The following is a 26,257-nucleotide window of genomic DNA, read 5'->3' on the forward strand; positions in this document are numbered from 1 at the left end:
CATTTTAATATCTACTCGATGAATTTACATACCACCATGAAGTAGGAACCCGAAGTTTTTAGCATCTATTAAAATGAAAATTATTGTAAATCACTACTCTGGGCTGGAAAAAGTAACCTTAATGATATCATTTTTGACCGATGCTAAGGTTTCATGGGTAAGTGGGTAGACCTTGCAGACACTGAGTACAAGTATAGTTGTACGGACACGCTGATGCGAAGATTAAAGCTCTGAAATTGGTGTTAGAATGTTGCTGTAACCTATGTGCCCATCGTGAGAAAAATAGAAATGTATCGTGGAAAAAACAGCAATACTTTGAAAAATGTAGGGTAGGACTCACAAACAATATTCGCAACGAGCAGAAGCAAAGGTTTCATAAAAAGGTTTTACGGATCCCATCGGTATTCTCATCTGTGGTTACGTAATTACATGTATTTAGAAAAGTGCAATATGCATATTTACGATAAACGGGAGACCTGTCGCGCCAACCAAATACCAAAAGGAGTAGATAATTCCAAGCGACACATTGGCTAACAACGTTCATATAAATCTTGGGATAGAATATATTTGGTTGTACGACTCTTCGCCGATTAAGAAGAAATATTATCATCTTCAGGAATTCCGTTACATCAAAGTTAGCACCGGTACAATGAAGGTTACTTTCCGCGCAGTTCAATCGATAATTCATTATAGTGTATAATAATAAAAAAACAATTAGTCATTACCGTTGGGTCTTGCATAACTGAAAAATTTCGTTGTACGTCATTATCTATAGGCCGGCGCTTAGTAATAATTTGGAAATAGTACATTACGATACGCACTTGTATCGTAATGTACTATTTCCACTCTGCCAGTGGCAGGCTGCAAGCCCAGCAGTCTCATTAAAACTATGGTCAGGTGAATGAACGACGTTCTTTTCTTTACGACGGCTTTCGCGCATTTCATCGAAACTACATTTGACAACCTTGTACTATTCATCAATTCAAAGTGACTTGAGCATTTCAGTGTGATTTATTTCTCTTTGAAATCAAATCTAACGTGACGACTGTCTTCGCTCTTCCTCTTTATTGTATTTATTAGCTATGTCAACCTACGGATACTAAGCTCAACCAATCTCCGTTGGCATTTTTGCCATGAAAATCGATGGAAAGTATACTAATAAGAATATATTCAAGCTGCTATTTAATTGTAATTACGAATCAGGTATTTCAGGATTTATTTAACCCTCTAATTCACATACAAAACTTGTATTTAATTTCCTATTGAAAAGTGATTAGATCAAGCACGCGATATTATAAATTTTGTCAGCTGTGATTAATTAGCGCAAACTCAGTTGCTTACAAATTAAGCTATATAACATTTAATGACATTTGAAGTCGATATTTTATGAGGTTTAACAAACGGCAAAAAAGCTTTCGATAAAAAAGGGTGAGGGGAGGGGGTAGATCTTTTTATAAGGTCATGTAAAGTCGACGAATGCGAAAAGCTACAGTGTGGATTGACTAAGTACACAGCATTAGAATTCTCATTTCGTATTGTTGCACACAATCATGGGCAAGTACAAAAATAAATAAATAAAAGTTTGGAAAATTATTATTAATAAACATTATTTATTCATTTTGGAAATGACTTGATCCTGATAGCTTTATAGAATAACCAGCGAGTAAACTACGTTCGTGAAAAATTACTTTTCATGCGTACAGAGTCGACATGTTTACGCGATCGCGTTGACATGCAAAACAATGCTTTCCTGAATGCCGAATTATAGGAGAACGTAGCAGACAAAATAAAAATGTAAAATTCGATTGGGCTTCTCGATTCACAAGTAGATACAAATAATTAGACGGGAAATCGGCGAAACAGCAAAGAGCTCAGGAGAGTGATTCGTCAAACATCCATAAAGTCACCGGGCACTGTTTCCGTCATTTAGTCAACGGGTGAAACTTGTCGACGCTGAGGATGCAAGACCGACGTCGGAGACTCGGCACAACATCTCGTCGCGCTCTTCGAACAAAATCGACGCTTTCAATATGCTTATAAAATTATATATTAGGTATCATTCGAGGAGAACATTGTTTTGGTACGCGTGACGGTGGGTTGCTGTTGAGCGCTGCGAGAGTAAATTTGACGAAGGCTTCGAGAAGTTCCGACTGCTTTTTTATAGGATAACTTCTGTACTTGTAAATAAAATGAAGTGATCGGAACAAATATGACGACGCTACTGAGTTTCGGAAGCCATTTACTAACGATATCTTACTTTATTTGAAATTACGATACAAAGGTTTTATGCGATAGAATGGATTTCATTCGGGCACAACACTCACAATTACAATGTCACACACAGTACGAAGAAATGTTTTGTTGCGATCGAGTGAAGAAATACAACTTTTGCGCTGTAAAATTTGCGTAATACTTGCAGTTATAATTCTGGACCGCTGAGTGGACAGAGCTGACGTTCACAAAGACTAATAAAATAATAAGCATTTAATGAAAAATCTGGTGCAGAGCAATCTCATTATACGTCGGCTTCGGCGATAGACAATCTCGGAGCACAAGAGTCGCCTCGATGCTTCATGGATTTGGCCAGGCTAGACGGCAACTTAGAATTAGCAGCAGACATAATATTTGCAAAGCAAGACATAGATGCTTGGGACTACTTGGGAACGCTGTGCCCGGCCCTTATGTGCGCGACCAGGTGGTCCTTGAGCTCGCAGGCGTAGCCGCAGTGGTGGCAGAGGAGGAGGCGCTCGCGCGAGCACCAGACGTTCGTCCGGGCGTCGGCGTGCTCGCGGGCGATGTGGAGCGCGAGCGTGGGCTTGTCCTGGCTGGCGAGGCCGCAGTGGTCGCAGACGAAGCCCGGGAGGTCGGCGCGCGCGCGCAGGCTGTTGGCGGACGCGGGGCCCTCGCGGCACACCACCTCGTGCTCGGCCTGGATGTGGCGCGCCAGGCGAGCCTTGCTGCCGTAGCGCCGTGCGCAGTGCTCGCAGCGGAGGGCCGCCGACTCCGCCGGCGAGCGGCGCCCGCGGCGGCAGGCGGCCCGCGGTGGCTCGCGCGCGCCGTGCTTGGCCTCGATGTGCCTGGCGAGACGCGACTTGGCCTTGGCGGCGTGGCCGCAGTGCTCGCAAAAGTAGCCGTGCGTCTCGTGCACGCGGTAGATGTGCTGGTGGAGGTAGCGCTTGGAGGTGAAGATCCGGCTGCAGGTCGCGCACTTGTGGTCCGACTTGAAGTTCCAGGCGCTGCCCTGGATCGCGCGACTCGCCTCGTTCGCTGGGCCGCACACCTTCCTCACGTGGGCGTCGAAGAAGCCCCGGCTCTTGTAGGTCTTGCCGCAGGTCGGGCACTGGTGCCGGCCCTTGCTGCTTGCCGACGGTGGCGCTCTCGCTTTGTCGCTGTCGCGCGCGAGGCTCGGTCTCCCGCTGCACTCCTCCTCCAGATGCCGGTACAGGCTCTCCTTCCACTTGAACGTCTGGCTGCATTTGCTGCACTTGTGGCCAATGACGCGCCTCGACGCCGACGGCAGCGGGCTCAGACGCACGTACGGCTGCAGCGCCTTTGACGCCGGCTGCTGGCATCGTTCCTTCGCTTTGCTTTCTGAAACATTCAACAATTTGCAAATTGCTGATTATAAGTCGAGTCGATTAGTAGTCTAAATCAAGCGACAGTTATAGCTAAACTAATGACTAACAGTCACTCTAGCATGCTGTACAATCTTCGAGCGATCAACTGCAAATACGTCTATTGGCGAATGGGTATGTGCAAACAAAAACTTAGAAAGATTTGTCATTCCAGTGTTTATTATTCATTATTTTTACATAGTTTCCATATCTTATGGTTTATTATTTAATGTAATAGTTAACAATTCGCATTCGTTGTAAAGCTGTTGAATTGAAGAAAACATGTTATTCTATTGAACGCTTTCCCTAAAGATCTAGATATTTATTTTATAACAATTTTAGTTTTCTATGGGGTGGGAGAGGGGGATTCTACCATTAATAAGTAGTGGAGAAGAGCTCATTTTCGTTGTCAAAGGGTTCAAGTTCTCATTTTAATAGGCGAGCTGAAATAGTGCAAGCATTATTCAGCTGTAAAAATTATTCTGATTTTCTTAATTAAATGTTATGTGATTGAGGAATAGATTTATGAATACAGATTTTCAGTGGTACCATTGAATATTAAATATCCAAACACACGAATTCCCGTTTTGTTAACCACAATCCAGCCCCGCAACTCGTCACTTCGTCTATGTATGGACGCTTAAACAATGGTATATTACATACGTATGCGTTATACCTTTAAGAAAGTTTACAAATCAAGGATAAATACATTCAGAAAAAATTTGAAAAAATGTCGACTCGGATCGAGGGACACATGCACACGTTTCTAGAATAGAATTCACTTAACAAACGATTGAGAATGGACGATGGAGAAAATTACTCTTGCGCACGTACTATTTAATTGATGCGTGATTTCTTTTTCGGTGTTTTCATGAAAGTTCGAGAAAAAATCGACAGATCGTACCTGTCAAAAAGTGGTAAGGTACGCAACTCGCTTGGTGGATCTTCCATCCGAAAAAGAACTCGCACAGGTTAGATCGGCCGGCGCTCGGCGAAGGTAACCGCGTCGGTCGCAAAGGAAAGCGAAGGGTAAAAGAACGAAGCGGCTCTCTCGCCCGACAACGTGCACTAGGCCTGGCAGTGTTTGGCCCCGATGTGTCTGATAACGTGGGACTTGTGCTTGGCAGAGTAGCTGCAGCGGTCGCAGAAGAAGCTGGGGTCCTTGCCGCACTCGTACTTGAGATGGTTTTGCAGAGCCTTCTTCCACTTGTAAGTTTTGCCGCACAGCCGGCAGACGCTCCGCCCCGCGGTGAGGCCGTTCAAATAGCCGTGCTTTGAGATGATGTGCTGCATCACGTGGCACTTGGATTTGCAGAAGTAGCCGCAGTGGTCGCAGTTGAACTTGAACGGTTTGCCGCAATTGAACTGCAGGTGGTATCTCAGGTCGGTCACCCGTTTGTAGGCTCTCAGGCAGACCTCGCAGCTGTGCAGCCCGCCGCGCTTTTTCCACGCGGCGCGCTTCGTGCCGTCGTGTTGGATCTTGATGTGCCTGGCCAGGTGCAGCTTGTCGCGGTAGCAATTCGCACAATGATCGCAGAAGAACAGTTTCTTGCTGACTCCGCAGTGGCCGAATTTCCTGTGTTGGCTCAGAGAGTCCACCGATTTGAACGTCTTCTTGCAGTCGTGGCACTTCGGAAGGCTGTCCAAGTAGAAGTGCTTCCCGCTCATGTGTCTCGCCATCTTGTATTTGTCCTTGCTGGCGTAGTCGCAGTGCTCGCAAAAGTAGCCGTGCTCCACGTGCACGCGATAGATGTGCTGGTAGAGGTAGCGCTTGGAGGTGAAGATCCGGCTGCAGATCGCGCACTTGTGGTCCGACTTGATGTCCCAGGTGGTGCTCTTGATCGCGCGAATGGCCTCGTTCGCTCGGCCGCACACCTTCCTCACGTGGGCGTCGAAGAAGCCCCGGCTCTTGTAGGTCTTGCCGCAGGTCGGGCACTGGTGCCGGCCCTTGCTGCTCGCCGACGGTGGCGCTCTCGCTTTGTCGCTGTCGCGCGCGAGGCTCGGTCTCCCGCTGCACTCCTCCTCCAGATGCCGGTACAGGCTCTCCTTCCACTTGAACGTCTGGCTGCATTTGCTGCACTTGTGGCCAATGACGCGCCTCGACGCCGACGGCAGCGGGCTCAGACACACGTACGGCTGCAGCGCCTTCGACGCCGGCTGGTACTTGAATTCTTCCTTGATTTCGATTTCTGAAACATTGAACGATTCACAAATTGCCGATTATGGTTAGAGTTGATTATCAGTCAAAACCGAGGTACTCTTATAACTAATCTAATAATCGAAAATTAATTGAACATGCGGTGCAATTTTCTAGCGGTTGACTACAATTACAAACATTTTTGTTAGCGTGGTGGTATGTGAAAAAACACTGAGAAATACTTTTAGTTATTATGTTTGTTATTCACAATAAGCCATCATTGCAATACATAAGTGTCGTTGTCTAGCGAGTCAAATATCCAGAAAGCAAGAGCTGTTTCGAAAATTTCTTTTCGTGCCTTGCGCATTTTTCAACCCTCCCGCGATTCCCTTTTATCGCACTAGTAGCTCGACACGTTCACGTTTTTCCCAGTTTCAAATTAGAGCTGTAAAATAATGCAAGAATCGCGCGAGTTTCATTACGTTTGGCAAGGTATTGCTTGCGTTGGCAACTATGATTTTGCGCCTTCAAACCTAATGTACTGCATCAAAGCAAGTCTGAACATGTAATTGGTATAACAGATTTTATACTTGTAGTTCTAGATCTAGTTATTAGGCTACTGCTTGATTGCTCCCCCCCCCCCCCCCCCATAATACCCCAATATTACTGCGTGTATCCTCCTTCAAACTCAAGCTCTCGAGAAGCATTGGCTCGCTGCCCTCTGAAATACTCGTTTAATTTTCGCTTTGACGTTTTTAAGTTGATCAGAGAACGCAGGCTTCGAGTCGTCAAAGTCGCGCGGTCAACTTTGACGCGTACGATTGTTGAAAATAATCCGCCTAGCCGCACGGGACTCGCATTGTTTACATCCACCGAGCCATCGCGGCGCTGAGCGAGCGCTCGCATTTGCTCTCGAAAGCCTCGCGATTCGACTGCACGCGCTTGCCGAGATTCGTCAATTGGCGGAGGTGGCCCCAGAGTAAATCGTTGCTGACGCGACCGCGTGACGCCCGACTGGTTTTCGCAGTGTGCAAATACCCTTCGTCGCGCACGCGACGTCAAAGGACCACAAGATCACCTACAGAATCGTGCGAAGTCGTAGCTGTATCACGTGCTCGCCTTGCGAGTCTGCTCAAACTCTGATTTTGAACGCTACGTGCACTCGTTCAGAACTTTTGCCATTGCTTCTTATCCACGCGTCTCGTGGATTGTTTGAAAAATGAAAGATACTCTCAGCTTTCTCCTAAATACAAAAGTAAATTATAACAATATTTATATAAGAATTGTAATTTTGTGTACAATCTTAATTTACATTTATTCTGTGCCTTTCAATAAATGTATTTCATGAGTTCATACCATGTACGTTTTCTAGTGACAAATTATCCACAAAAGAATAGCAATCATCGATTTGAATAATTATTAAATAAACAACAAATTACATATGTATGAGCATACATCATTTGAAAAATAAATTGGAAAAATAAAAAAAACAACTAAGTGGTACATAATCGTCCCATTGCCTCTTAAGGGCTTGATTGACGTAGCTATTTTCCAGACTCCAGATGGTGTCATCGCTGTAGAATCGTCTGGATTATGTCCATTATGCCCCCACAATCAGACTTATTTTTGACGCTAAATAGTTTTTTTTTTTTTTGAGCTTGGTTTCTTTAGTCCTTGATGTGGCAAACAAGGATCTTTAATTTTCATCGTCCGTGACTCATCTCGTTCGTTGTTTCGTTCGCCCAACAATAGTGTCAATTGCTTTTCCTATATTTTTATTCTGTTTGGTGACCTTGTTTAATTGTTTTCATTCCCAAATTAGCTGAAGCGGTGCGCTCTCTCGTAGTAATCTAAAGTCATTATCGAATCTCAGTGAAAATAATTCGGATCTTGATTGTTTTCAGTACACGTGCTCTTTCAGTTCGTCATTATTGAAGTCAACATTACTTTAATGAAAATAATTAACAATTGTCATTTAATATAAAACTGCAAATGATTGTCCGTACCGTTTTGTACCTTTGCACAGCTTTACCTATGGTTATCAATATTAACAAGAGAATATCAACAACTTTCTAATTGTATCGCAGTCTATCGATCAGAATCGTACATAAAAGCATACAGGATGTAACTTTTTAAATTTCATTGATAATCGTTTGAGAATAGTAGAAAATTAATGAAATGAAAATTATTAATAATAGAATGATCGTATCAGAAATTCCACATATCTATTGATTCAATATCAATTATACTTGTCACACTGTTTCATATAACAGTTTAAAAATTAGTGAGATAATCGAAAATGACAAAATTAGAAAAATTCTTTAACACTTTAAAAGTCACATTATTAAGTTTTGTTTTACTACAGACATATACCGAAGATCAGTTTAATTCTGAAGTGAATATTTCACGATTTGCTGAGAATAAATTTGTCATGAGTTTATCTGATGCAACTGAAAAAACTATGTGAGTTTCAACACTATCTTTACCACGAAACAAGAACAAATTCAATATTTACATGATATCTTCACTAGAAAAGTTGAAATGAAATTATGCTATAATGAAATTTGACACAGTTTTATTAAAAATTACACATATAATTATTTAATACATACATTCAAAGATGAAACTAATCGGCAAACACAGCACCGTTTGATAATAAAAAGAAATAATATAAATTTGTATATAAAATCAGTCGACACTTTTATACTACAGATTAGCAATTTCATCTGTATTCAAAATAAAAAATAAAAATGTTCCTAAAAACTGAGTATACAATCAAGCGTGTCAATGTAAGAAGAAATTATAACTAAAATTTTGCCAATCGCAAAAACGAATGAGTAAAAAAAATGAAAAATTGATAACACACTAAGAACGTAAAACTAAATTGTTCATCGACCGTCGGGCTTGTCCTTTTTACAGCACGACATATGCGACTGGAGGTATCTGAGAGCCTCGTACCCTCTACCGCAGCGCTGGCATTGGTATCTTCCAGGTTTCGTATGTGCAAGTAACACGTGTTGCTCCAAGCTAGTCTTATCTTCTGTTTTGAAGTCGCACTGACTGCAGCTGAGCAGCTGTATGCATTGAGATGTCACGTGAACCGTCAACGCGTCAACCCGACGATAGAGGCGGTTGCACTTCTCGCACTGGTACTGGAATGCTGTCTTGCACTTTTCGCAGATTTTCGGAGTTTTACGAGCTACGTATTTCCAGGACTTCTTGCACGTCGGGCAGTATACCAGTTTTGATTGGGAAACTGCAAAAATACGATAGCGCGAAAGTCAGTCGCATTAATATTCATTCGTGTGCCTTTGACCGATAAAACTTTCGGAATTTTCATTCGACGCGATTATATTACACTCGATTATTTGTGCAACGTCGACTATTCGAGCATCCACGTGTAAACGGAACATTCATTTAGAATTTAAGCGAAATAACGAGACTTTTAACGTACCTGATGGTTTCGGTCGCCGCTTCATCTCGACCTCGGGCGTCAGCGTTTCCATAAGTTCATCGTCATCCGAGTATGAGTCTGTAAAATAAATAAACAAAGGTAAATCAACCAAAGCAGCGCGATACCAAACCATCTACCTTATGTCTATATTTACATTATTAGAAACGATGCCTCAAGTGAAGAACTCTACAGTAAATAACTAAAGAGAATGATATTGAAAAAAGAAGATAACAAGAGCTTGCAAGGAATAAGGGAATGGGAAGGAAAACACCCCTTGCGAAATCGCAATATTAATTACGTAAATTCAACTATAATTCATTATACTGCTTTATATAATATCGTTTTTTTTTTCGTATTTACATTAAAGCTTATATTGATGTATGCATTCGATGAACATGACATCCGTATTAACAACATTTTACGTGAAAAAATCGCTGGATTTGCACATTTTCATGTGTCTGATGAGCGAGAAGCGATTTTTGTACACATTCCCGCATTGCGCGCAGAGCAATTGTTGGGGAGGCTCGTGTCGCGAGAGTTTATGGAGCTTGAGCGAACCCTTGCTGCTGGTTTTGTATTTGCACTGGTCGCACGTGTAGTAGCGCTCCTTGTAGCAGCGGTAGCGCAGGTGCGAGCGCAGCGAGTCGTGTTTTTCGTAGACTCGATTGCATCTGGCACATTGAAAATGGAAGGAGATATTGCAGCTGGAACAGATTCGTGGAGTACATTTTCCCTCGTAACGCAATAAGACATTGCACTACTTGCAGAGTACGAATTTCGATTCGGAATCTGAAAGGATCAACAGATCGTTAATTAGTTTTTTGAGGACTTGGCAGAGATGAGTTTGCTCTTGGAGCGTTACCTGCTAGATTGAGTACGTCTTCCTCCCTGGCTGTGTCGTCACAGTTTTCTGCAAACAAAGAATGAATTTTGAATAATTATGATTAAGTCCTTTCAAGGTGTCTGATGAGATCGATTACCTGCTAAATCCATTGTTTCGCAGAGAACAAAACCATCCTCTCCAATGATGAATTCGTCTTTAGGATTGAATCCAGCATGACACAATGTTATTTCAAATTTATGTAGCCGTGTTACAGATCAATTAAAAGTTAGTTAGTACAATTAAAAAAATGTTCTTACCACTTGGCACAAGATTTGACATGTCGACTGCGAAGTCGTGTAATAATGATTTCAAAAGTACAGTGTTCTTCAAGTCTGCATTACCTGTAAAAATTGATTTTGTTAGTAAGCTCCGATTCAAGTAGAAGATAAATGTTTCTCTATAAATTAATAATAAAATTTCAACTAATTTTTAAATTTACATCACATGATCGCAAACAAAAGTAAATAAATAAAAACTACCTTGTGATGATATGGTACTTCCAAAAGATATTATTTTTGAACATAGGAAGACATGGAATTTAAAAGGTGATATTTTTTTTATTGTGATTTTTGTTAATATTTGCGGAAAGCTGCATATTTAGCATGAAATGATTATAGTTACAGCACAAATATGAATCCACAATTAATTTTTTTAAGATTACATTGTTTATTTTATTTCGTATTTTTTTATTACAAAAATAGTAAATTTGAACAATAAGTTGGAGATAATAAACTATATATTTATAAACTATATAATAGAGAATGAATTTTTCAAGCATTATTTCTTAAAATTATATAAATTCTCCGTAGTTAATTAAAGTATCATCAAATATTTTACTTATTTTAGCATGGTTAACAATGCCATAACACTTCGAAAATGCATGTTCAAAAATAAGTTTTAGTCAAAAATCTTCTGATTTTTAGTTTTGTAACAGTTTGGTTTTATAAAAAGTGTACTCATCCTTATCAGATCATGTTATTCACTCGATAGTGAACTCGGAGCATTTTTAAACAAAGTATATTTTGATAATACACTATCATTATATTTACTGATCAAAAACATTTTCTGGCGGTCATCTTTCATTTTTAACAGTTGATTCAAAATTATATGTATAAAAAAAGCTGGAGTATGATCGTTAAAGTCACTCATTATCAACAACGCCAAACATGGCTTTATGCTCTAAATAAAGATCGATCCTCTTAAATACCCTCGAGCAGTGCGGGCAAATCTTAGGATTTCCCCGGGTAATGGACACCCCGCAAACCTGTTGAATTAGGTCGGGATCTTTGATGCCGCAGACTGTCTCCATGTGTTTCCTTATGTACTGCTGCTGCTTGGTTTCCCCGCACCTGGGACACACGACTCTCTTCGACCACTTGGGGTGTTTGGTAAGCTGGTGCGTCTTCAACGTCCTCTCGTAGTGGGATTTATAGTCGCACTGATTGCACAAGAAACGCGGCTCCTTGTTGCACACGTGTTTCACGTGCTCCCTCAACGATTTCATCTCCTTGTAGAGCTTGTCGCAAGTTCCGCACTGGAATAGCCACTTCGCTCTGCACTTCTCGCAGCACTTGGGAGTCTTGAGGGGAACGTAGCGCATCGATATTTTGCAGTACGGACAGTAGAGCATCCTCAGATTTTTCGTCGCGCCGACATGGCTGAATGGATTGATGCGATTGTCTTGGTCTGGAAAATAAAGAGAAAATGCATGAGAAGTTTGGCAAGATTACTGACGAATGCTGAGAACATAAAAATACCTGTCGAGCAATTTTCGTCCAAGCAGTTGGCTTCTTCTTGCTTCAAATTCAAGCAGTCGATTATTTCTTGCTGCGCGTCCAAGTATTTACGGACTTCTTGCTTTACGTGAAATAACTGAAGGTACTCCATCATTTCATAATCTGAAATTTTTTCAAATATTAAGCATCGGTTTTATTATTATTAGATACAGGTCACATACACATCTGAAAACGTAACACAATGTAGTTACGGACGAAACAATCTTACGGACAGGAATAAACTACTCTGTAAGTATGGCATTGCAGATTTAGATTAACGATTACAATGTCCACTTACAAAGGATAGCTAAAATAAAATGAACTAGATTTTTTATTTCAGGTTGGATAGTCAACAAATATGTAAAATCAATTTTTTCCAGTAGTACAGTGCATCAAGTAGACAAGGTCATGTTGTTTATAAATCTTTGTATCTTAAATAATTATCGCTACGAATTTAAAAAAGCGAAGAGCGTAGTTGTTTCCGTTTACATGTAACTTTAGCACAGAATTTTCTTAGATCGATGTTCTTGCCCGCTATAGTTCTATCTGTTATCTCACATAGCCGATTACGTACATTTGCTCTGACCACAACACTTTCGGGATGTTATTTTTTTTTATGAGGAGGTTAACGAATCTGTTAAGGAAACGTCAATTGTTGTTTTCTTCCCGTAATGCCTCCACCAATCGAGCACAGTCTCAACTAAGATTTAATACAGAATATTGGCGATACTCTAATTCATTAGTTTGAAATATCTACATTCAATATTCAGCTTGATATGTTTTGCGTCGACTATTCTGCTATGCGCACATAAAACACTCGGTATTTTATTTCCCAGGAGTATGGCATTTGTGCTAATCGTCGGAATTAACGCGTTCCGAACATTCGAGTAATGACTGAATATCTCGACAACTTATGGCTGTTATTTCCGTTACATGTCATGCAGCGTTTACTTATATATGTTATAATCCTCTAGCAAGTAAATTTTTCCGCACTATGGACGCGTCTCGTGCCCACTGTCCGGTTAATTTTGAGTGTGTTTCCAGATGGCTGTTCGTATTCGGGACACTCGAGCCGTGCTGGTCATCGCGTGTGCTCCGTGCGAATATGTTTACGTAGCGCGCGCTCGAGGTAGCACTTGTAATCGCAATCGTTACATAAGAATTTCGACGGTTTCGCGCACACGCGCTTCACGTGCGTTGTCTGCTATCAAGGCTCCTTAACGCGCATCGATATCTTAAGCAAGCGTTGCACTTGCGACAGCGGTTCGAACTCTTTAGCGGCACGTACATCCGCACGAGCTTGCAGCTTGAATACTAAACCATTTTCAAATGATCTATCGGTGAGCTAGGATCGCAAGATTTTTCGATATTTTGCGTTTCAACTTGACGAAGTGGGAAAAATAAATGGAAAAATAAAAACAAATTTCTTATGAGAAACGTAATGTACCTGGTGTTGCGGTGGATACTTCTGATGAGTCAGTGTTGTCCAATCTGCAACTTACTTCTTCTTTCATGGAAGTGTTTTGAAGATGGTCAATTATTTTATCGCCTGAAATTATAACAATTTACATCTCAGTAATTGGATCAATGGAATCAAAGAAACCACTCGGAACGTTGAATTGACGAGCACTGAAAAACATTCAACGAAAAGACTAAAAATGATCGATGGCAAAACAGTGTTACAAATTCCATGAGACCATACCGTATGACATTTTCTAACCCAAATAAAATTTAAATAAGGAAAATTGCTTGTACGATGAAAGATAAAAAATTAATTCATAAAAACAAAAACAAATTTCCTTTTTCTTTTTTATTATTTTTACGTTTAAAGGAAAAAATAAAAAATTTAAGGATAACGAAGATACGAGAGGAAAGAAAAAACAGCGCTGTATTTGTGATTTTTTTTTATATTTATTTCAATTATAAATTTACAAAAGATGTCACTTATAAATGCATTCACTAAAAATTCATAATATCATTTACAGTTGAAATAAAAAGTATTTAACTAAACGGCCAGACTTATTTCATACAAATACCGGTTCTACACGAATTTAAAAATTTCATTAACTTAACATAACGCTTTTTGAATTAAACAAAAAATATAAAATATTATTTATTAGAAAATAAGATTCTATTTAGCACATAAACTTTCTATAAAAATTTCATTTAGAAAATAATTAGCCTAAACTAAAGATTCTGTCCATTATTAAAAAATGATTAAATGTGCAATTACGTTGCGTAGAATATTTTGTGCCAAATAATCATTTGATAATTTTTTGTAGAAAGATGTATCATACAGTACCTGATGTTTTGAAAAAATAAAATTTTATTTTTCGCGTTGAATAAAAAAAGCAATATGTTAAATAAATCAAATAAAAAAAATTCATGTTTAATCAAATCACGTAGAATCGGTATCTGTACAAAACAAACCCTGCCAACTAAACCTTCTAATAAAAAAAAATTAATGTAAAAAGCCTACAAGATACAAGATAATATGTCCATTAAAATAAGAGTACAATTACTGATGTCCTATCGTATAAATACTTCTTTTTAAAAAATAGATGAGTGACACTTAACCTACTTTTAATAGTACGATTCAAGTCACAGGTCACAATATAGGGTTGTAGGTGGGGGAAGAGTATAATATCTTTATAAAAACTGTAGTTCGCTTGTATGCGGTGTCATGTGTATTTACTATCACGATTAAAAAAAGTTGGGTTCTCTCTTACATGCTAGACGGAATCAACTAAAACATGGCACAATGTTTAAAATGTGTAATCTCATATACGAGGCATTGGAGTAGTCTGCGATTCAAGAGGAAGAACGATTAAAAATTAAAAAAAAGTATCTACACATAAAAGTCTATTGCAGTCTATACAAAATACGTTCGGTACAGGAACATAACGAGAAAAAAATAGAATTAAATATATCTGCTGAGATACGGTGGGAATAAATAAAAGGATCGTTCGGTAGTTGATGAAATGTAAAAGGTCGAGGAACTAAAGTGTTATTGTTGGTTAGTAACTTATTATTATTACGATATCATTATACTGTTTGTATCATTTTTTGAGATAAAAATCTTTCACAACCTTGGCCGTTGCGAGTTCTGTACAGAAACTCTTATCTGCGTATTAAAATAAAAATAGCGCAATAAAAAACAAAAAGAAAGAAAAGTAATGTATCACCAGAGGTAGGAATACTATCGGAGTAAAAAATGCGGTGATGATATCGGTATAATGAATAAATGCATCATTAAATTAAAAGCATCATGCTGATTCTACAGTTTTTATAAAGATTTTGACATGGTCATTTATTTTGTTTGCATGATTGACATGTATATGTACATCTATTGGGAATTAAAAAAAAAATTGACGACTTAATGTTGTAGGATCTATCGGTGGACGCTGTACAAAATATAGCGTTTTCTGTATTTTTTCTGTTTTGTCTTGTTTTTTTTTATGATTTACGTAGAATTTTTATCATCTTTTCAAATTGAACGTCACTGGAAGTACGAAGGAAAATATTGGAGCTCTTGAGGAAACTTTGTCAATAGCTTTAATTTTCTACCTTACCCGAATAAAAATCATTTGACAAGGCACTTATGATCTAAAAATTAGAATTTGTTACCATATATTTATACTCTACGCTGCGGTGGAGAAGATTTAAAAATCTTTTTTAACTGTATAGCAATATCAATAAATTTTTTTTCTTTTAAATTGATGACAGTTAATACATCATCTCTTTAGGTCTCTTCAGAAGACTGTTTCAAATAAATTCTATCACAGTCGGTGTTATTTTCTTTGTAACTGATTCCTGCACAAGATAAAAATATGATTTTTGCTTACAGTTTCGTATAAAATCGAAAAACTAGCCAAACTTAAATCCCAATTAACTAAACTTCCTAATATTTTCTTACAATAATTTATAGTAATGATACTACTTTCTTTTAAAGGGGCAAAGATTAAGAACGAAGCGAATTATATAGTCTTACTTAAAATAACATAGAATTTAAAGATGCCAATACCCTTTAAGTTAAAGAGTTAATTATAGCCGATTTGTTACATTACTTTTAAGAATTTTTGAGAAAAAGCCGAAGAACTTTTTAGAAAAGTCGAGCTCCAAGCCTATCAATAAACATAAATAATTTGATCCAAAATATAGAATTTTTTTAAGGTCCCTCTACATGTATATATAGCACATTAAGAAATGTAAAATTGATCTCCCTAAATTTTACCTCCAATATATATAATAATGCGAAAAAACGCATAAGATTCAATAATTTAGTAACGTACGATTGCAATGATTCAATTGTAACCCGCTTTGAGCAATTATTTAAAAATAATTTTTGAAAAGTCACTTTTCATTATAAACATCAGATTTGAAGTGTTTAGTATAACTGATAGGTTAATGCTGTCTTAAAGAGACAAGTTTCTTATATTATTTTAAATAATTGACTTGATTAAACGAGCTGCAATTGAACCAATGCAATTGTACAATACAAAATGATCGTATTATATATTTTTTTCTGAGTTATTATGCACACTCGAGACGAAACTAGGAAGGCAATTTTCCACACATCTTGATGTGTTATATATACATGTAGAGGAATTTTAAGCATAAAAAAGTAATTAAAGCACAATTTTCGTCTTGGTTAAAGCGCAATTCAATTCATTCATCCTACACTAACTTACAATTTTTAGAATTATCATTGTTTTCCTGCCTAGGATTTTATAAAGCCTTTATAAGGTAATAAAATCTCGGATCCCAATAAAAAATCATGATTCCGCATGATTTCAATACAGATGTAATGAAATTTAAAAAAATCTACTCCACATAAAATAAAATCATTTGATGATTTCTAACGCCACCTCGAATATAACATTCTTAAATGTTTGATCTTCATCTGAGTATAAATGCAAAATCACAGCTTTTAGCTAATGATTATAAAGTTTTTTTTTTCACTCCCTTTGCTTATTTATAATGGAAACCTCATATTGTTTGTTCTTTGAAAAATATAATAATTTCAGTATATTCATCACTTAGTTGAAAGCTATCTATTCCTTAAGTAAATACTTGCAATTTCTTTGACCTACAAGTAAATACTTATGCTATCGTTCGCAATCGGCTTGTAGTTTTCATGCAAAAAATTATCTTGCGCACGGGCCAAATATATATTCAAATTAAAAAAACTCCATAAAATTCTATCCTCAAAAGTAACAAGTACACCGGGATTTGTCCTTTCGCGTTCAAAAATGTCAATGAACCATTCAACAATCGCGTAAAAAATAAGTTAAAATAAAATTTGAATGGAATATCGCGCGTAAAATTGAAAGGATAACTCGAACTACAAGCCTAAAACACCACCCTCCATAACACACTAGATCAAAACTCGTTGCTTTTTTAAGAGTCAGCCATCTGCTTGAGCTCGATCTTGTCCTTGTGAACGCGCTCAATGTGCCTGGCGACGTGCATCTTCTGCTTGGCCCTGTAAGAGCAGTACGGGCACTGAAATTGCGGCTCCTTTCCGCACTCCCACTTGCGATGATTCCTGAGACTACTCTTCAGCTTGTAAACGCGACCGCAATCCTGGCACGCGAACTCCTTGTTGTCGGGACTTGCTGTATTGTTGTCCTTGTCGGAAGCGCTACTTGGTGTACGCCAGACTATGGACGGCACGTACCACGAGTGCCAAGATGATGCTGAGCGACGCAGGTCTGCTAGACTTAGGTTGCAAACTGCAACAGCCAGAAAACAAGGATTTTGCCTATGATTAGTCGCTTGCGGCTTTGGGATTAAAGCATGAAGTTTTCACTTCTTACAAGCAGGGTGTAGTTTGGTCTTTTATTTTTTCGTGTTTTGTTTTGTTTTTTCTTTTTTTTTTTTTAGTTAGAGAGCTGCATTAAGCTAGTGTATTCGTTTAACTATCGATTTCTTTTCATTCGATAGGTAAGTGAATACTAGAGTTTGAGAAGTTAATATTTGGGTTTGGTTATGGAAATTTTCAAAAGCAGTCCTCAACCTAATGCGTTTTCAGAAAATACTGTTCAGCTGAAATTTAAGTTTAGATTAGAATTGAAATTATTTTTGCTGGAAATTGAGATAAGAAGTATTCAGTAAATAGTCAAGCGAAAAAAGGAAAAATTAGTGTACTAAAGATTCTTATGTGCTAATCATTGTACAATTTACATAAGAGATTAGAGATGTGGTTATGAGTTTGTAAAAAAAAATAAACAAAATTATTAATAGTTTTATTGTATCGGTACAAATAAAAAAAAATAAATAAAAAATTATCATATATTATTGATTGTCACCAATCAAATTCAACTGATTCGAGATGATTGCCATAGTTTCTTTTTTATTTTCCAGCATCCTTCTGGCTTTCACTTACCTAAAAAAAATAAAATAATGTTAGTATAGAAAACAAAACTTGATGAACCTGAAAAAAGGAAATATTTTAATTTCAAGGGGTTAATAAATAAAAAATGACAAACATCATACATTTTTGAATTTTTAATATTTAATGCGAAAATATCTGACAAATACAAGTACTAAAATAATACTAAACATGATAAAAAAAATCAAGTAACTTTATTTTTAAGAGTAAAAAAATTGATAAATAGGTATAAAAATATGTTTGTACAAATGCTTCTTAATTCTAGGTTTCTTAGCCTCAATAGTTATAACTTTTTTTTTCTACCAGATTAAAACATGGATTCATAAAAAGAATATTTATCAAATGCAAAAAAGGGAATGTAAGAACTGTGAATGTTTAAAGTCTTAGGCTTTTTTACCACGAACGATTGAAAGGCACACATGTTTAAATATTTTTATATGGTAAAAAACACGAATGACAAAATATGAATTAAACTATCTTATTTATTATGCCTTGTCTAAATTGGACAATCATCTCACATGAACTTTCGTAATCTAATAACCTTAATACACATAATTTTGTTAAAAAACAAATTATAATATCAGACATAATTTTCTCGTTTATTTCATATTAGCCACATATCGATTAGACTTCTCTGTGAAATATAATCCGTGTTAAAGAAATTTAAGTGGAACTCAGATAGTCAACTAGAGTGAACACGGAATTATGCTTCATATATTTTAAGAGAGACTCGCTTTAAATTACAAGCTCGGGTTATGTTATTCGTTAATTTAAAGAAAATAGGGTTGGTATGAAAAAATGTAAAAACTGTATCTAATCTATGGAGAAATTGGTTCTTAATCAAGAGTAATGGAAAGAAAGCTTATGTCTAGACAAGGCATCAGAATCGATCACGAAACTCGGGCTCGCGGCTATCTCAATGCAATAGAGATAATTGAATACAATTTAAAGGAAAATAATGGTATCATTATGAAAATACACTCTTTAAAATATCGTACTTATAATCGTAAATATCTTAATAACTACAAATACTTATATACCCTCGTAAGGAAAGCAAGTTCAGAGTTGTCGCAATTGAAACGCACGAGATGTTCTAGTCAGGTTAACGAGGTATTCGTTGTTGGACGTATTAAAAAATAAATGTTATCTCGATAACCACCTTTAGAACTCTAACTTGCTTTGAGGATATGATACTCGAAAATATTTCTTTTATAATTCTTCAAAATATTTTCTAAAAATAATAGTCATTGACTACAACTACGTGAAATACAATAGGAATTATTAGATAGAGTATATTAATCAATATCACCTTTTTCATGTTCAAATATTCAATTTTTTACGAAAAAGATAGGTATAAATTGCTTGCAACATGGAAACAGTAATCAGAAGTTTGTTTATCAAAAATATCTTTTTTTTTTCTACGTCGTATCAGTGTAATCTTGGCAAGTTAAGTGTTCCCGCGACAAAAAAAAAGTAAATTAAAGCATCATCATCATTATAATCATTCAACTATACTTATTTTAAAACAAACAAAAATGAGTCCGTTACAAAAAAAAAAGCAGAAAAACATGCGCTGTTGGTAATCAAAAAAATAATGTAAGTAAACAAAAGTGGTTATATCACGCCTAGAAAATAGAAAACAAATAGATAGTCTTAACCTTAAAAATCTAGGCCGAACGCATTGTCCCACGTAAAAAAAATTCGCCTTACGCTAATTAAGATTAAACCATACCGGTTCAAACAAATACACGATTTCCGGAACAAAAGAAAAAATTAACTTCTAAAAAAAGATCGCAAGTGGAACATAAAAAATCAAATGTACAATTAAAAGGAAAAGATCGATATCAAGAAGATACGCAAAACCTTTACTCTTTCGTGTGGTGTCTCTTGATATGAACCGTAAGGTTGCCCCTCTGTCTGGCGCGATAAGGGCATTGTGGGCATTGGAAGGAAGGTGGTTTATCACCACACTCAAGGGTCTCGTGTCGACGCATAGTACTCTTCCAACGATAGCCTTTACCGCAGAATCGGCAACGAAATTCAAGACCTTGGGATTGATTGGCAGACCTCTGATTTTGTTTCTTCTGTGGACTGGACGGTACGGTGCGTCCATCTGGCAATATTATTACTTTGGTGTCCGCTTTAGTCGACACGAGACCCAGTGAGGCTGCGAATACAAGGCTGTCAAGAGAATCATCTTGGTATATTTCAACTTTGGATTTACTCTTTTGGAAGCGCTCGCTCAAGTGATTGCGTGTCGCTGGTCGTTGACGATTACGGGTATGCTGTGACGGTTTATGCAGTTCTTGGTCGGCAAGTTGCTGAGCTTTTGGTGTCTTCTTGCGGTTACGGCGCAGAAGTGAAATCATGCTGAGCCTGCTGGTTCTGCCTGCAACTAAAACCCAGAATTTTGTTAAATAACATTCATTGTTATGTTTATATTTTTTCGGATTGTGAGGATTTAAGCTTGATCCCACAATGAATATATCAGTTCTTATGATTAGAGTTAGTAAGGGGAGCACACACTTGGGTACGTGGGGGGAAATCATGAACAGAAAATGACGGTATTCGCGAGGGAAAAAATATCGTTTTCTTTTTAGAAAATAGAACGTAATAAAAAATAAAGACATGCAGAAAGGATATATTTTGATAAAATCTTGTTTTATCAAAATATAACGAAATAAAAAAAATTGAAAAAAGTAAAACGTTATAATAATGTTAGAAACGCGAAAAAGCAGCAAATTTATGTTTCCTGCTTTTTTACGTCTCTAATATTTGTAAAATACGACATGCAAAAAATAAACCTTTAAATTACTTAAACGATGATCACCGACACCACTATACAACTGTAAAAGAAGAAAACAATCAAATGTTATTAAAGGAATTTTCTTAGAAATATAATGATAAAGGGTAGCATCAGTACTTTATTATGATTATTAATGAATAAATGAGAAAGTACAATTCTCAGAGAATACGTTGCTGTTTATTTTTCTTTACAATATCAATTGATGATAATGTGCTTTCGTTGATAACTCCACCTTCATGATTTTTTGTATGCAGGGGATTGTAATAATATTTCTGATATTTCATCAAAAGAATTACAGAAGCCAAATCTGAAACATAAGCTAGTTCTTTAAATTTCAATGTTATACATGAAAAAAAATCTTGTACCAATAATTGTGTGTGAGAGGGCATTATTTCAAAAAAGTATTATTATTATTTTATTATTGCAATGCAAATGAAATTGAAGGATCGAGGAAAAGATTATACATACATTTTTTTACAACATATTTAATAAGATAAGAAAATTTTATTTACAATTAAAATTTTATTCAATCAATGAATCAATAAAAATCTTCAAGTTCCGTGAAACACAATGTCTGAAAAAATAAATTTTTATTTTATTATTAGAATGTAATAACAATATTAATGTTATATTTTTTGAATTTGAAGAATTAGAATAAAAGTGGTTTTTTTCTTTATTTTTCAATTTTTTTACATTTTTTAAATTATAATATAAAAATTTTTACTATCAAGATCTTATACATGTTATACCCATCTTGAGCTATAAGTCCAGTAATAACAGGAAGGTAGTTGATTAGCGTTCTCCTATTATCTATGGGATAATTTACACCATGAGCTAAATAGATGTAAATAATGATGACTTAGATGACATATGTACCTCGATAATCTAAATCATCATTATTTCCCCTTGGATCGTCAATATGCGTTGATGGTCCAAGGAAAAGGCAAAGCAAAAAGGGGTATTCAAAAGAAGGGAAAGGGGGATATCTATCGCATTGCAGTGGTAAGTGAGGTACCTAAAAAGCTCAAAAAGGGTATAAGGGAGACTCAATAACTAAAACTAGAACATGTTATATCAAATGAAATTGAAGGATTAGTGAAAAAGGGGTTTTGTTTGTTACTTTTCAAAATTTTGATTTAATTATTGTACATTTTCTAACGACATAACATAAAATAAGGGAACTGTAGGTGCAGTTGTGATTTTATTCAAACAGTTGATAAACAAATGTTCGATGGAGTCACAATTGCTGTAAAAAGGAATTTATTGGAACCTTATGTTTTTTATTATATTAGAAATAACTGTAAAAAATGTCTTATGTCACAATAATCATATAATGTTATAAATAAATAACCATACATTAATGTAGAATTTTGTGATTTCATGTTTATTTACTTTCATTCTCTTGCTGATACTAAATAGAGCTTGCGAGTCTTGCGACGCGGAGAACGGCAACCTGTTGTACCGACTGTAAACTGTGTGTGTGCGTTTGTGAAATGTCGTGTTTTTCGCCTAATAAACGGGGTTCAGTTTATTACATTTATATTGCATGTTAGGTAATATTTTTAAAAATAATTTTTTTAGTTACTGTTTATTCACATTAGTCAACATTAACTAGTCAACATTAACAGACATGAACAATATTTTTTCTACTTACGTAATGAGGAATACTATCAAAAAATTATTTTAAGAGAACATTTTGTAAAAAATTTTATAATATTTGAATGAAGCATAATTCAAAATCCCCTTCAAATTGTTTTCTGTATATTCTATTATACAAGAGACCACCTCTATTATTTTGTTTGCATAATCTGTTTATGTAGCGTTAAGTAAATAGTTATTGTAAACATTGAACAAAGCACAAAATGACATTATGAAGTAAATATTCTGTAAATGTATTCGCTTACTGAATTTTTCAAGTTTGTAAGTCACTTCGTTTACATATATTTGATGAAATATCCAAATCATATGGTTAACTTGGAATTTCTAATTTACATTCTTTAAAAATAAATTATCCGCATTGATAAAATTTAATGAAACTTTATATTTTATTAAATATCAACAGTTTCTTAAAATATTTTTACCAAGGTTACAGTAAATACTTGCCGCTAACTTTAAATCAATTGAAATAAAAAGTCAATCGACGAATAATTGTTCCTTATATTCATTCAGCACTCATTTAACTTTAAATTTCACAAATTACCCAATATACGTACTATAAACTTGAAATTTCTATTGAAAGTTTTTATATATTATGCAGAATTAAATATTTGTGAATTTTACAACAATCGAGTACTGTTGCAAGTTTGTCGATTGGCAATCCTTTGCCAAAAGAAAATATTTATCAAAAATATAAAGCATCAGTACTCGAAAAGCATGCTTTTTGAACAAACTCGTGTTCTTAAATGAAAATCAATGAGTAGATAGGGCCGCGCAGTTTATAGCCATAAAATGGTTTCCATTCTTTATCTACTCTTCCATGTGAATACAAGAAACCTAGCCTCCCCTATTGCAAGCATAGCATAGCATGAGTCACATGGGACAAAAGCTTCCACTACATCATGTGAACAAGATAACGTAAACAATTGGCCATACATTTATTGTACTATCAAATTAAATTCTATTGCGTCAAAACGTGTTTTTATACGATCTTTTATAAAATTATTTAATAAGTCGATAATTGTTAACATGAGCTTTGATGAAATTGTAAATGCAACATACCTCGCAAAATTCCAAAGCAAACCTCGTTTATCCGCTTTAACAGTCGCCATACAATGCCATACGTTTCACATTGTCAGACTTCTTCATAGGCATTGTCTGGCCTGTGGGCCATTACTGCCGAAAATTCGCTCTCTCTCTCTCTCTCTCTTCCCGCAAGCAACAAGTAGTCGTGTATCCTCATGCCTCAATCCTCCACTTCTTTCGCAAACGTATACATATACCTCTTCGGCTTCCTTTATTCGTGTCCATGCGCCACTTGCTCATTAGGAATTTTCCTGGAAGGGTGTCAGAAGCTGCCGTGGCGAAATTTCGCACTTTTCCGCAACACGCGCGGGGTCCCCCTCCATTTTTTTCATTCTTCTCTTTTTTCTCGGAGCGAGACTTGTGAGGTTATGTCTTAACCTCGCCGTTGCTTCCGCGCGCACCACACATTGATCTCACACACGAGGAAAAATACAGAACATTGTACGACACGCGAAAAAAGCTCGTAGCACTGCTCCGTGAAATCAACACAGAGGAACCAGGGACACGCGCGCACAACGAACCAGCACGCATGACAGTCGACGGCACTATACAGAAGCGGCTTTTTGCGCGGAGCTGCGAGGTTGCGAAAATCCCAGAGGAGCGCGCACTGAGAACGAAAGCCAAGCGAAAGCGTTACCCACGCAAACAAAGCATCCACGCCGTACTTGTAGAGCGAGAGCGAGCGAGATAGAGAGAGAGAGAGAGCAAGCGAGCGGCGAGCGGCGCGCAGCGCGTGCTCTGCTCTGCGGCGTCTCCGCTCTTTCTCTGGTCGGTGAAAAGTGGGCGACCTTAGCTTAGCTTAGGTGTCGCCGCTAGCGGCGTGCTCTGTCTGCCTACTATACAGAACTTCCCCCTCTATACGGACTACTACTACTACGCTACGCTACTATATCTCGAGCCGCCGTGTTTTGCGCTCTCGCTTGCTCTCCTTTTTCCTCTTTGCGAATGCGAAGCTGCGCGGTCCAGGCCCGCCGCCGTCTGGCTGTCTCTGCCCGTATATGTATGCGTGTATATAGGCGAGGACTTTTATTATACGTGAACTATCTTAATGTGCATGTATTGTAACGGTTTTTTTTTGCGCGCGTGTGCGCGGCACCCGACGAATGTATATCTATATATACCGCTCGGATGTCCACCGCCACCATTTTCCCGCACTGGCCTTGAGCAATAACTTTCCATTGGCCTAACAATTGTTTCGGCCGAATCAATGAAGCCGAATTTCGGCAATGTCGTCTGCCATATAAACAAGTACACATATATATATATACTCACATATATATACATATATATATGTATTACGCGGATGCCGCGCGCATATAAATTATGTTAAAGCACAAATGTATGCATACATGCATATATATATCTACATACACATATAAATGTTTATGTACATATATGTAAAATATATATATACTTACCCTCGGATGTACGCGTTTTATATACGTCTGTATAACGTTCGGCGTTGCCGAAATTTAGCTCGTTAGATACCGTCTAAGTAATTACTTGGCCAATGGAAAGTTTTCGCTCAAGGCCAATGCGGGAAAATGGTGGCGGTGGAATTTCGTAACGGGAACGCTTAGCCTCTCTTCTGTCTTCTTTTTTTTCTCGCACACGTAGATAGATATTCGGCTCTCCGCTTGTTCGCAAGGTTTTCATTGTCGTTACCGTTTCTATTTGCCGCCGCGACGCTTTAACAAACTGTAGCTTCCGATGGCCAGCTGTAACATAAACAATCGTAAATAAATGCGATTGCTTTGCCGAAACTGGCGTTTCAATATGATTTATCCGCTTGTCTCGGAAAGCAAGGTAGGAAGTCATTCGAGCGCGACAATCAAAGTGGAAATGGCAAAATAAACGGAAGACTCGGCTGCCAAGCCGAGCATCTCGACGCGGCGTGGTGTTGGTGCGTTTCGTGAGAGTGCGCGCGCGCGCGCGCGCACGCAAGTTGCGCTTGTGTGCTTCGGCATGGCTTGACAGCCATTTTTCATCCGCGGCACGTTGACGCTGTCCGCGCTTCGCCGTGGTCACGTAGGCTTTTTTTTTTCTTCTTTATCTCTCAATTGCCTTCTTATAGTTTTACTGTTACCGTCTGCGAGGAAATTTCAATGTTTCCATGTGAATGCGTATACGAATCGACGAGCTTTCGCTGGATGAAACAATTTTCTCCTCCGTCGACGTGGTTCAACGAACTCACGAGAAGGATAAAAACGGAAAAAACCACCCCTCGAAGAGAAAAATGACAACTGATAAAAAATCCGCGTGCCGAATCGCTGAGCAATCGAGGCAAGACTAAATGGCGAGCAGTGAAATTTTCTTGAAGCGGCAACCATGGCCATCGGCTTGGGCCGGCTTGGGCTAATACTGTTTTCGGCAGCGATTGGAAACACCGAGAGGGAAGCGTCGGCCTATGGAAAGGGGGAGAGGGAAAGGGAGCGAGAGGAACAAGCACGCC

General features: G+C 37.5%; 5 protein-coding genes and 1 long non-coding RNA gene across 6 annotated transcripts; all 6 read right to left on the reverse strand.

Annotated features, from left to right (window-relative positions):
- Positions 1-2,653: 2,653 nt before the first annotated feature.
- Positions 2,654-4,015, reverse strand: LOC131667002 (zinc finger and SCAN domain-containing protein 10-like). The gene is made up of 2 exons (XM_058940152.1): positions 3,988-4,015; positions 2,654-3,591 (listed from the first exon to the last, which is right to left on the reverse strand). Exons 1-2 carry the CDS (start codon positions 4,013-4,015, stop codon positions 2,654-2,656), a joined length of 966 nt encoding a protein of 321 aa, XP_058796135.1.
- A 306-nt stretch (positions 4,016-4,321) lies between these two features.
- Positions 4,322-6,458, reverse strand: LOC131667003 (telomere zinc finger-associated protein-like). The gene is made up of 2 exons (XM_058940153.1): positions 6,419-6,458; positions 4,322-5,803 (listed from the first exon to the last, which is right to left on the reverse strand). The coding sequence occupies exons 1-2, from the start codon at positions 6,456-6,458 to the stop codon at positions 4,683-4,685; spliced, it is 1,161 nt and encodes a 386-aa protein (XP_058796136.1). The 3' UTR covers positions 4,322-4,682.
- Positions 6,459-8,325: 1,867 nt separating this feature from the next.
- LOC131666947 (zinc finger Y-chromosomal protein 1-like) lies at positions 8,326-9,356 on the reverse strand. Its single transcript, XM_058940057.1, has 2 exons — positions 9,206-9,356; positions 8,326-9,007 (listed from the first exon to the last, which is right to left on the reverse strand). The coding sequence occupies exons 1-2, from the start codon at positions 9,336-9,338 to the stop codon at positions 8,640-8,642; spliced, it is 501 nt and encodes a 166-aa protein (XP_058796040.1). The 5' UTR covers positions 9,339-9,356; the 3' UTR covers positions 8,326-8,639.
- A 321-nt stretch (positions 9,357-9,677) lies between these two features.
- LOC131666948 (uncharacterized) lies at positions 9,678-10,431 on the reverse strand. Its single transcript, XR_009302154.1, has 4 exons — positions 10,346-10,431; positions 10,186-10,242; positions 10,068-10,115; positions 9,678-9,994 (listed from the first exon to the last, which is right to left on the reverse strand). It is a non-coding gene; the product is annotated as an uncharacterized LOC131666948 (long non-coding RNA).
- A 331-nt stretch (positions 10,432-10,762) lies between these two features.
- On the reverse strand, positions 10,763-13,575 carry LOC131667005 (GDNF-inducible zinc finger protein 1-like). Its single transcript, XM_058940154.1, has 4 exons — positions 13,566-13,575; positions 13,311-13,412; positions 11,846-11,986; positions 10,763-11,774 (listed from the first exon to the last, which is right to left on the reverse strand). Exons 1-4 carry the CDS (start codon positions 13,573-13,575, stop codon positions 11,230-11,232), a joined length of 798 nt encoding a protein of 265 aa, XP_058796137.1. The 3' UTR covers positions 10,763-11,229.
- A 4,826-nt stretch (positions 13,576-18,401) lies between these two features.
- Positions 18,402-21,259, reverse strand: LOC131666937 (longitudinals lacking protein, isoforms F/I/K/T-like). The gene has a single exon (XM_058940039.1). The coding sequence runs from the start codon at positions 20,885-20,887 to the stop codon at positions 20,123-20,125; it is 765 nt and encodes a 254-aa protein (XP_058796022.1). The 5' UTR covers positions 20,888-21,259; the 3' UTR covers positions 18,402-20,122.
- Positions 21,260-26,257: the final 4,998 nt, after the last annotated feature.

The sequence above is a fragment of the Phymastichus coffea genome, unplaced genomic scaffold (genome assembly GCF_024137745.1).
Source record: "Phymastichus coffea isolate CEN01 unplaced genomic scaffold, Cenicafe_Pcof_1.1 PCOF00062, whole genome shotgun sequence".
Lineage (NCBI taxonomy): Eukaryota > Metazoa > Arthropoda > Insecta > Hymenoptera > Eulophidae > Phymastichus > Phymastichus coffea.

Coding starts and splice junctions, on each gene's coding strand:
- LOC131666947 (XM_058940057.1), bottom strand. CDS start 9,338: ATGGTTTGGTATCGCGCTGCTTTGGTTGATTTACCTTTGTTTATTTAT. Junction 9,008..9,205: donor GCGGCGACCGAAACCATCAG/GTACGTTAAAAG, acceptor GTATTTTTGCAG/TTTCCCAATCAAAACTGGTA.
- LOC131666937 (XM_058940039.1), bottom strand. CDS start 20,887: ATGTCTTTATTTTTTATTACGTTCTATTTTCTAAAAAGAAAACGATAT.
- LOC131667002 (XM_058940152.1), bottom strand. CDS start 4,015: ATGAGCTCTTCTCCACTACTTATTAATG. Junction 3,592..3,987: donor TTCTCCACTACTTATTAATG/GTAGAATCCCCC, acceptor TGAATGTTTCAG/AAAGCAAAGCGAAGGAACGA.
- LOC131667003 (XM_058940153.1), bottom strand. CDS start 6,458: ATGCTTCTCGAGAGCTTGAGTTTGAAGGAGGATACACGCA. Junction 5,804..6,418: donor TTTGAAGGAGGATACACGCA/GTAATATTGGGG, acceptor TCAATGTTTCAG/AAATCGAAATCAAGGAAGAA.
- LOC131667005 (XM_058940154.1), bottom strand. Junction 11,987..13,310: donor AGTATCCACCGCAACACCAG/GTACATTACGTT, acceptor AAAAAATTTCAG/ATTATGAAATGATGGAGTAC. Junction 11,775..11,845: donor GGACGAAAATTGCTCGACAG/GTATTTTTATGT, acceptor TTTATTTTCCAG/ACCAAGACAATCGCATCAAT.